The following is a 12,018-nucleotide window of genomic DNA, read 5'->3' as shown; positions in this document are numbered from 1 at the left end:
GAAGCTTCTCTGGTCTTTCTCTCAATCTCTCTCTGGTTTTCAGAATGAAAAGATTTCTTTCAAAACGAATTTGTCTCCAAGTTAGGACAAAAGCCTGTTTTTACACGGCACCTATCTCTTACAGTACAACCGAAAAGCCCGTTTTCACATGGCATTGAACCAAAAACTAACTTTGGGAACAAAAAACCCACTTCTTGGGAACTAGGAATCACTCTCGGGAGCCGAGAATCGATTATGGAATTCGAAAAGTCACAAAAAACCAACCTTTTGAACTCCGAACAAGAACCCTGCGATTTCTAAATCGCAATACGATTTCCAAAAATTGTAATATGATTTTGGAAATCGCACACCGACATTACTATCAGACTGACATCTCTCTTGTGATTTATAATCATAAGTTGTGATTTCAAAATCGCAAATTGCTCGCAACTTGCGATTTCCTTGCCAACCTGACATTGCTGTCAGAGGCAAATCACAATGCGATTTGGAAATCACAAATTGTGATTTCGGGGAAATTTGGTTGTAAATATGGGTCAGTTGAAAGTTTAAAACCGGATTAGATTCATATCAAAATAGTATAAAAACAGTTTTTTACTTAGATTTTAGTTTCCAAGCTTTTATTTTCTCAGAAATTAGTTTCTTTTCACTTTTCTTTTATTTTCTTTAAGAAAGAGAAAGAAGAGAGACAAATACTAGAGGAGCTGTTGCAATTTCTTTAGAAGCTGGTATAAAGTCATACTTGACTACCCAGTTTCTCCTGAAATTCCTTACAAACCCTGGGCGTCGGCAATCTACTGAAATTCTGAGGACTCAGAGCGACACCACTCTATATCTAGCTCCAGGACGCCGGCACTCCGCCGAAAGTCCCAGAGTAATACCATTTTCTTACTAGATATATTTACCGTCTTTCTTTATTTCATTTACAAAACTCGGAAGTGGGTTGCTATAGGGTTTGGGGATCCTCTGACCCCAAACCCTTAGCATAAATCCCCTCCTTGTCATTTCTAAACGGTGGTTGTTTCATTAATTTTGGTTATTTATATGCATTAGACAATCTGTTTAACCATAGACCGTTTTTCTCGGTATTCTTTAGTGATACGAGGAAGAATGGGCTTCGATCGCCCTGATGTCCGGAATCTTACACAACGTCTATCTCAATCATTTTAGTATTGTTGTTTATAAACACACTAGATTAAATAAATTCCCTTAATAATTTAATAAAAATCCCTTTCCTTCACTCATAAAGACTTCCCTTCAATTCTCGCGATTTGTCTTTGGTAGTCGACTAGCTTGAGATTGCCTCCGCTTCTAGGTGCTCATTTGACTTGTTCAAAAGGGCTTAAGCCTAAGAAGTAGATTTAGGGGTGATCTCAATCTTCCGAGCATTACCGCCCGCCAAAGATTGAATTGGGGAAAATTCTTTACTCCCTTCATTTTACTTGCATTCTTTTACACATTTATATTCAACAATAAGCAAAATACCCATTTTCCTTACAATTTCGTTTCTTCTTTCTGTTTGAAACCCAACTCCCAATAAGCTTAACTGTAATAAGGATTTAAAACCAAATTTTGCTAAGTTTTCCTAAACCACCAAGTCATGTCAAGAGACCGGGTTTACCCAGGTATGAGGGGTGCCTAATACCTTCCCCGAATGTAACCATATCCCTTACCCAGATTTCTGTCTAGACCATGGCTAAAAACATAGTTAATTAACGGGTTCTAGACCCTAAAGTAGATGATCACTTTGGTCAATTCCTTTCTATGAAATTCAGATCTTTATCCCTAGTTCATCATAAATGCATACCCCGGATTTAAGGCCCTAACTTAGATGACGACTCTGAGACTCTTTTTTTTTAGAAATTTGGATCTTTATCCCTAGTTCACAGGAAACACAGACATTTCCATTTACATCTCATACGAGAAGAAACAAATAGGGCCCACCATAGTGAACGAGAGAACACAGGCCGCCCGAAACCGGGACACGATCGTGCTGTAGGCACGGAGGGGCTGCGCGGCGTGCACGGTCCCGCCCGGAGCCCAGGATCCACACTATGCCACAAAGAGAGAGAGAGAGAGAGAGAGAGAGAGAGAGAGAGAGAGAGAGAGAGAGAGAGAGAGACCCGAAGCTCTACCCATGGATTTTCTTACCTTTTAGTTGAATCTCGGGGTTACTTTTTAGACCTGAACATCAGAGGTAAGAGTAGCTATGAAAAATATGAAATTAGGTAAGGCTATGGGGCCTGACAGTATTCCTATTGAGAGTTGGAGATGCTTGGGGTGATGTGGGTTTGGTCTTTTTAACTAGATTATTTAACAATATTTTGAAGACTAAGAAGATGCCTGATGAGTGGAGGAAGATTACATTAGTAGAATAAAGGGGATATTCAGAGTTGCACCAGTTACTGTGGAATTAAGCTAATGAGTCACACCGTGAAACTTTGGGACAGGGTAATTGAGCATAGACTAAGAAAAGAAACTAAGGTGTCAGAGAATCAGTTTGGCTTCATGCTTGGACAATCGACGATGGAAGCTATCTTCTTGATTAGGCTGTTAATGGAGAGATTTAGAGAAAATAAAAAGGACCTTCATATGGTTTTCATTGATTTGGGGAAAGCGTATGATAGGGTTCTCATGAGTGTTATGTGGTGAGTCCTTGAATGGAAAAAAGTGCCTGCTAAATATGTTGATGTGATTAAGGATATGTATGATGGAGCAGTAACTAATGTCAAAACTATGGATGGCACGTCTAGTGAGTTTCCAATTATAGCAGGACTGCACCAAGGATCAGCTCTAAGCCCTTATCTTTTTACGCTAGTTATGGATGGACTTACGAAGGGTATCCTGGATGAGGTGTCGTGGCGTATGTTATTTGCAGATGACATATTATTAATTGACGAAACGAAAGCAGGAGTTAATGCTCACTTAGAGTTTATGGAGAACTACTTTGGAATCCAAAGGTTTCAAACTGAGTAGGACTAAGACAGAGTATATGGAGTGCAACTTTAGTAATGTAAGGAGGCGGGTGAGGATGTAGTAAATATGACTGGACATGAGATACGTAAGATGGATATCTTTCGCTATCTTTGTTCAATCCTACATAAGGAAGGAGAGATTGAAGAGGATGTTAACCACAAAATAAGAGCACATTGGTTGAAGTGGGAGCATGCTTCAGGAGTTCCACGTGACCGTAAAATCCCTACCAAGTTGAAGGGAAAGTTTTATAAGATAGCTGTGAGGCCAGCCATGTTGTACGGCTCAGATTGTTGGGCCACCAAGAAGCAACATGTGCATAAGATGAGTGTAGCGGAGATGCGAATGCTTAGATGTATGTGCGGCTACACAAGGTTAGATAGAATTAAAAATGAAGACATTCGTAAAAAGGTGGGGGTGGCACCAATTGAAGAGAAGATGAGAGAGCACCGCTTGATGGTTTGATTATATCCAAGGTAGGCCTTTGGATGCTCCAATGAGAAGAAGTGACTTGTGCCAAGTTGATGGAGTAAAAAGAGGCAGGGGAAGACTGAAAACAACTTGGGTAGAAACAGTGAGGAAAGACTTGATGGATAGGAACATAACAAAGAACATGACCTTGGATAGGAGAGAATGGAAGAAAATGATCCATGTAAACTGTTAGAAACTTACCGACTTCTCCAAAAGCTTAAGCTATTGGAGAAGGGCAGTATTTAATCTTTTATACTTTAACACTCACCCTCACGTGTGACCCACTTGGCAAACATGTGGCACATGTGGTCCCACCTTGGGTCGAACATTGCATGTGGATTTTTTTTAGCATTGGAGAGTTTTGAACTCGAGACCTTTGGCTCTGATACCACGAGACGCAAGAAAATCATGAAATCCATTATCCACAGAGAAATATTCTTTAGCATTATCAGTACATAAACACTTAATGGAACAGTTAAATTGGTTAGCCACTTCAAAATAAAAATTACAAAAGGCGTTAAAGACTTGAGATCGATCTTTAAGTAAAAACAACAAAGTGGCATGAGAAAAATCATCAACAAATATGATAAAATATTTAAATCCATTTATTGAAGTAGTTCTAGAAGGACCCCAAACATCAGAATGTATAAGTTGAAATGGACGAGACACTCGACTACTAAATCGAGTAGGGAAAGACACATGATGGTGTTTTTCCAACTCACACGACTCACAATGAAAAGACGGAACAGAATCTGAAACAAAAGAAGTTTTCCTAAGCGTCAGCAGGTGGGTGTCCCAAACGACAATGCCACTGATAAGCATCAATTGAAGTACGAAGTGAGACACTAGCTCCGGCTTGGTCAAGGTAATAAAGGCCATCAATCTCACTTCCCAAGCCAAACCTCGTCCCAGTCTTTATGTCAAGAAAAAGGAAACAAAACAATTTAGTGACTTTGTTAATTGGCTAACATATAACAAGTTAAGAGGAAAAGAAAGGACATAAAGAACATAAGATAATTGAAGACCTGTTGAGGTGGAAACTACACCCATCCCGGATACAGGAGATGTAATTCCATCTGCTAAAGTAACAGTACAAGGACCCATAGAAGGAAATGACTAGAAGGAAGAGAGAATTGTAGGATTACCAGTCATATGGTGTGATGCTCTTGAATCAATGAGCCATGATCTAGAAGTACCAGAAAGAAAACATGAGAGGCTACCTTTATGTGCAAACGTGGCAGCTAGTTTCTTCCCTTTTTCGCGGAGACATAACAGATCATCATATTCTGCACGGGGATCACCATGGTGTCAGGAGTCATAGATGGAGCAGCAGAGGAGGAAGGACTATCAGAAGCTGCAACAGAAGCACTCGCAAGTCTGTAAGGACAAAGCTTAGGATGTAGATCATAGCAATAATCTACAGTATGTCCCTCCATACGACAGTGAGTACAATAACGGGACCCACAACCACGGCCTCCTCCATCGCGGCCTCCGCCTGAGTCACGGCTACTGCCACGGCCACGGCCACGACCACGACCACACCCAAATCGGCCACCACCACGGCCACGATCAGTCCCAGCATACGTCACATGAGCATACCCGTCCACCATAGGGTCACTATGCTGAACTACTCTCATACATTGAACCCTAAAAAATACATCTGCAAGGGTGGGAATCGAACCAGAACTGACAATCTGCTGTTGGAGTTGGAGATAGTCAGGCCCCAACCAGTCAAGAAATCTAACCATGCGTAACTCCTCCTTACGTTTTTTAAGTACGACAAGATCTGTAGTAAACGGCATCAATAGATCAAGCTCCTAACAAAGTGCTAGATGACTAGTGGCTATCCACCAGCTTGTCTCCTCTCTGAAGGCTAAACCACTCAGAAAAACGATCACATATAAGCGTAAGATTATCCACCCCAGAATACATCGCGGCCGTCTGCTCCCAAATTTCTTTCGACGACTGAAGATACATCAGAGAAGTAGCAATATTGGGTTCCATACAACCCCATAGAAAAGAACGGATCACAGCATCGTCTTCACGCCACTGATCATAAGTCAAATCACTAGTAGCCGGTGGCGCGCGCTCTATCTCATAAAGAACTTCAAGTGTCCTTGTAATCACTACGTATGCTAGATAGTTGTTTCGGCTTGAATCTTTGATGACATATATGGAAAGGAACAATGATAAATCTGCAATTTCTTTTTCTTCTTAATTTCACAAAGAACGAGTTGCCTTTTATCTATCTTGCACGTCTTTTAAAGTCAACAAATTATTTTAGTGTTGTCAATGAACTGTGTTGTCATATCATTCAATAAAGAAAAAAGGAGCAGTGGGTGATTTAGGGACTCTTTGGTGCCACAAAAAATCACTCCTTATTATGATTATTTTAAGGTAGTCGTATTTGCGATTGGGACATTAAAACCTCTTTGGAAGCCCTTAACTATATAATTCCTTAAAATTTTATGCAAAGGGTATCCAAAGAGGGCCTTGTTTTTCATGGTTTCATTCATAACTTGGTAGTTGGTTGTCATTTTCAGGAAAAAAAAAGAAGAACTGGGTAGTTGGTAGAAGACAGATTTCAAAATTAAACTGTATTTTATCTTGTAAATGGTAGACGCGTTTGCGTAGAAAATACTTCACAAGGTCTTTTCCTTTTCATTTATCTGACTTGAGTTCCTTCAATTCCGATTGGGTTTCTTTCTTATTACAGGCTTCATCATTTGGCAGCCATGACGGACGAGAGCGCATAGTCGACCCATTTGTACTCACAACTTCTGCACAAGAATCCCTATCTGTTGTAATCTCCATTACAAACAGATGTATTTCTTCTGAATCATCAACTCGTCCATCCATAGAAGACGTTCTTTGGAACTTGCAGTATGCCGCCCAAGTTCAGGCAACAACAGATGGTGATCAGAGATCAGAAGTCATGTCTCAGACATGAATGGAGGAAAGAATTATACATTGCATTACTACCACTGTTCCATCTGTCTAGTCTCATTTCGAGGCTGCAGATCACGACAGAAATCAATCCAATCTCTGAATGTGCTAACATGTTTTTGGGCCTTTGTAAACATATGAATATGGCTGTTGGCGTGTTTTTAATTCATTTCTCAAGCTCTTGGTTCATATGGAATTGTAATATTGCAAAACTCCCAAGCTATAAATTTAAAGAAACTGGCAACTCACCAAGTTTTGAAGGTAAAAAGGCTAAAGTACCCTTTCTTATTCTTCTTTTCCTCTTCTGAATTTATGGGTTTTGTTTTTCAGGGAAGAAGAATAAGACAAACATAAAAGAACCCTAGAATTCAGGCACGAAGACAGGGCATGAAGATGAAGAAGAGGAAAAAAAACTCGAAAAAAAAGAGTAAAACGGGCAATAAGAAGTAGACAAAAAATAAGTAAAATTGGGCAAGAGAAGAAAATGGAAAAAATAACAGCAAACACCCTAAAATCGGAGAAAAGAAGAAGAAAAAACATTCGGTCATTCCCTGTCGGTTTTGGTAGAAATTTGAAACCATGGTAAATTCAAATTGATGTACGAGTGTTTGATTGGTGCACGGTTTAGGTGCTAGACCCATATCTGATTATGACTTTTGCTGCAGCAAGCCTTTCCTTTATGTAAAAGAGCTGTGGGTATTTTATGTTAGAGTTAGTGCCCTAAAGGCCATCACATTTCATATATCATGTCACATTAATATTAATAAAGGTTTAATTTCATGTAATATAATGGGTAATATATGATTGAATATGTGTGATGTGCTTGTTATTCATCACATATTCGTCCTTAGGTAGCAAAATAGGAATACCATGCTCAAGGATTCACAGATCCTAGTGAGCAGGGAGATATGGTATTCCAGTTCTTTGCAGACCTTAAAGGTTCCTTGTTGGGGTCGAGATTGGACATCTCCTCCTGTACACAGCCATCACTAGTCTTGCCTACATGCACGTGTCGTGGAGTGATTTATCTCAATCACTTGGGTAGTGGACCCTATGCAAGAAGAGTGGGTGCGACGATAGGATCGCGCACTGAACATGATCACAATAGAATAGCCTGTGGACATGAGTTTGTAAGGCTATTCTACTAGACAAGACCCTTTACATGTCCTTTGACCTGAGATGTTATATTGGTCTGTGGGCCCAGCCTAAATTCTTGGTCTATCTAATCATGGTCCTTCTATGGGTCATCAGAGGGTAGTACTGGAGTCTTGGACAAACCCATGAGGCTAAGAGGGATACCCGACGTTGAATTCTCCGCCCTTTTTAAAGGGGATATCATCTACAGTTTCGGTCAGAGCAGTAGGCCTATAAAATAGCTTGGCCAAGTGGATTTGATAAGTGGTTTATCAAATGTTTTTTTAAAACATGTTTTTGAAATGATTTTAGAAATGCATTTGCGGGTCCTAACTGCTTGACTGGAAGGTATACCATGAGTGGGTCCAGGGGGTAGTAGTTGTACACCCCCCCGTAAGACCCAACTTAGTAGATGAGCAATAGAGAAAGGACTTGCACATATTGGATGTGATTAGGGGTATGATGATTTGACGGTCATCTTCAGGGTTATGTCTCGATGGAGGTCACTGATCCAATGCGATTGTAGTTGTTAACTACGGAGCAAGATCGCGACGGGGGCCATTATTGGGTTCTGCAAGATCGACCGTCGGATCCCGGCAACGATCCCACTAATAACTCGAATGACCCATTTATATCTTTTGGATAAGGGTCCCGCATTTACTTGATTGCACAGACGGACTAGATTCGTCGTATTTGATGCGAGGGAAAAGATGTACGTAGTTCCATTGGTGTATACACACTATAGGACGCATTTAGAATACCCAAAGAGTTAATAATTAATTTTAGGGGTATTTTGGAAATTATAGAATATTATAGATGGAGCTTTTATCCCATTGGATGGGAGGAAATAAGTTTTTTTAATTTGAAAAATTAAATAACAAGTGTGTTATTAGCTTATAGACTCGTTTTGCTAAAACAGTCATAACTCTCTGAACTTTGGGCCAAATTGAGTGTGTAAGTAGTCATTTCGAAAAACTTTTAAAGGGATACAACTTTGTAGTTTATGACTTTTGCAAATTCGTTGATCTAATAGTCCAAAAATGAACTCGAAATTTGTCCAGCAACTTTGTAGCGGGAATGCACCTTATCAGGGTGGGCCCCACATGCAAAAACGTGAATCTCTTTAGGGGATCACGTATTCCACTTGTATTTACATATTTAATTATTATTTCAAGTCTTATTTTCCTATTTATTTGGATAGAAAGTTGGAAAAGAAAATATTTAAAGAGAGAGAATATGGAGGAGATTTTAGAAGAGATTTTTTGGAGAAAAATTAGCAACCTAACTTTTCAAACAAAGCAACACGCCCAACTTGAGAAGAATAAAACACGCAACCATGTTTTATGAATGTTTATTATTGGTTTGTTTCTATTATATTCATAAGTGTAAAAACAAGTTTTCTATTTGAACTAGTTTTGTGGAGAAATTAATGGAAACTTTAAAGCTTTCTTTTCAACACAATATATATGAAAGGGGACGTTTTCAATTATTCATTCATGCTGGATATCAGTGTTCTTTCTCCATAGAAAAAACGTCCATATTCTTTTTCTCTGTCTCCTTTTGTTTTCTCCTTCTAGTTCTTTTTTTCAAGAACAAAATACAAGAAGCTCCATCAATTAATTTTCTTCTTCTTATCCATGGTATTGATGTGATTAGTACATACGATTGAATAAGAGTTATTCAATTTTCCTTCGTGCAAATTGAGGGAATCCATCGGTTCAACTTGCGGGTCCACGACGATCGGATCGTTCGTGGACATTCGAGGAGTAGATTAAGCAGAGGCTGATATTACGGTCAGCCACGAAGGTATTTTTATATCTTATATTTTTATTTGAATCACCATCAGATCATCTAGACCTTAGGATCCTGGGTTTAAGGGCAAAATCGATGAGAATTTTTTGTTCTATATGATTTGTAGTTCCGCTGTGCGTAGCGATTTCGCCCGGGGGTTACAACCCTTCCAACAAGTGGTATCTGAGCTAACTAGGGAATAAATTAGGAGGCTAACCAACCAAAGATAGATCATGTGGTTACCCGCTATGAATCCGGACGTTTATCCTGGCTATCCGAGGTTCCTAGGTTTTATTTGATTTAATAGATATATGGACTGTTGTGCAAAGATCAACGGAAATGATCTACTTGTTGGAATTTTCGTGTTGATTTCTTTACATGGTTGGAAAGTAGACTCGAATAAAATTCCAATGCATCAAGAAACATCGAAATTTGACAAGCGGGTTGTGAGATATGAATTTTTCTTGTTGTGCCAGAAAAGCAGTTTTTCGCTGTGAGAATAAACATATATTTTCCGTTCGATCCCAAAATAGTTTGGAAGGTTTATAACCTAGCTATAAACCTTCCAAACACTGATTTGAGATATTTGTAACATGATCAGAACCTTGGTTGGTTGTCCAAATAATTAATTCCCACTTAGGTTATTCGGATGATCATGCTATCCAGGTTAGTCCCCGGTACAGGACAATTTTGAGTTTTTTTGCAACCAAACGATTTTATTTTCGCATGAAATCTTCGGTACTAATTTGAAACATGTTAAAATGTGTTTTTATTAAGTTTTTCATGAAAATCAGTAACTTGGAATGTTGGTTTATAATTAACTAGATTGAATTTTGTGCGAATTGATCGCTATTGGTGAATATCGGGGAAAAAGGATTCTAGACCTCAATTCATGCATGGGATGCACCAATTATTTATGATGGATGGTTCTAATGCTATTTTTCAGATATTTATTATTGTTGGTTTGTATATTTTAAAGTCCGCAATGTAATTCATTCAGGTTTATTTCATTGATGTACTCCCTCTAGGCAGTTGTGCGAATGACTGATTTCCTATGGAGATTATTCCTTATGTATGGATTACATAATCTTAGTGTAGGACACTAGGTTAGTTTATTTTTTGCTGGCCCAAGACTTTTTTTGAGGATGAGATCGCTCTCTTGGAGATCGACAGATGGATCATGGGAACCGTGGCATGGCGATGTTCCAGATTGTCTGGCAGATGGTGGTGAAATTTGATCCAACCGAGTACGGACATGCACACTGATATTATAGACCTTCTTAACCTCATTTGATGAGGTAAGATCAGAGATATAATCCTTTGGAAAATCCGCATTCTTAGTTGCCCGTAGTTCACCTTTAATTTGGTAATATGGCGTTGTAGGGATTCTCTTATTAAAATAAGGTCAGTGGGAGAATCCCTATAATCCAAGATACCATATTGGATTCATGGATGTGTATGTTTCCATGCTGTGTTTTTCATTTCCATGTGATGGATGCCTTTCTTGATGGTGTGTTTACATTTTTCCATGTGATGGATGGTTAATGGCATCGTTGCTTATGTATGATTGCCTGTGTATGTTTTTATTTTTCCATGGGATGGTTAGTTTAAAAACATGGTCAGTATAATTTGATACTCCCACATGTAAATCCCTCTTAATAATATTAAGTTGATAAATGGAGAATCAATCAAAAGGATTGAACCTCATGGCCTTCCATAGCCATCTGACTGTTGGCTAGGTTAGAGAATGGGACAGTCATATGCCAAAGTAGAATTCAGTCCTATTTATTTGGCTAGAGTAACCGTCAGATTCCTAATTGGATAAGGAAAGTGTATGAAATTGTAGTGGTCATATGCCAAATCAGAAGTCATTGTAGTTTTGTATGAGTTTCTGAGGCGGTGGGTTTAACTTAACCAAGCAAAGGGTGTTGATGCCTAAAGGATATACACATTGTGATGCTCGGAGGCCAAATTAAATCGGATGTTGTGTTGGACAAGACGGATTAAATGAATCCGCTTATTCAAGGCAAGAACGGTCTATGGCCAAAGCCTATGGTCAAGGTTGCATGAATAAGTTTTCGATTCCCATTGGAGAAATCATTGCATTTCTCTTGATTCACGAGGTTGAGGGGCTCGTGAATGAGATGTTCAATGGGCAGTTGTAGATACCCCATTTTGTCAAGGTGGAACTAATGATTCGTTGTCGAGAGGAAGAGTCTCATGACGAGTCCCAGAGCACCTGTAGTCTTTCTCTCAATCTCTCTCTAGGCTATGAAACTAGGATAATTTTTCAAAAATGAACTTTACCCCAGAGGTGAAGCAAAAGTCCGTCTTTACATGGTATCCCGCCTTTCACGGCATGGCCAGAAAGTCAGTTTTCACACGGCCTTTCAACCGAGAACTTAACTTTGAGTAAAAAATATTTATTTTTAACCAAAAACACTTCATGTTCTGAAAGCCACCGATATTAGATTCATTAGAATCTCCTCGAAATGAGGAATCCAACGGATCTGACTACGTGCGATTCGGAGTCAAAACGGAGGAGTTACGGTCCGCCGAAACTTCCCGAAAACCCGTCAAAAAGATAAAAAATCACATTTTTCGAAGCCAAAAAGACGAAAAATCACATTTTCAAAATCTTGCTGACCTGACACTGACATGTCAGAGTCAGGTCCCAATTCGCAACCTGCGAATTGGGATAACTCC

General features: G+C 39.2%; 1 protein-coding gene across 1 annotated transcript in view; it reads left to right on the top strand.

The window, feature by feature from the left end:
* The window catches only part of LOC143861766 (Leucine-rich repeat protein kinase family protein), a 67,208-nt gene extending 60,530 nt beyond the window's left edge, over positions 1 to 6,678 (top strand). The window contains 1 exon segment of the mRNA XM_077372682.1: positions 6,158 to 6,678. Coding sequence (XP_077228797.1) covers positions 6,158 to 6,442 — 285 coding nt within the window. The 3' untranslated portion in view covers positions 6,443 to 6,678.
* The last annotated feature ends 5,340 nt before the right edge of the window (positions 6,679 to 12,018 follow it).

Source organism: Tasmannia lanceolata, unplaced genomic scaffold, assembly GCF_043159265.1.
Source record: "Tasmannia lanceolata isolate RefF3 unplaced genomic scaffold, GAP_Taslan_0.1 ptg000037l, whole genome shotgun sequence".
Taxonomy (NCBI): Eukaryota; Viridiplantae; Streptophyta; class Magnoliopsida; order Canellales; family Winteraceae; genus Tasmannia; species Tasmannia lanceolata.
This window is presented reverse-complemented; position numbering and strand designations above follow the sequence as displayed.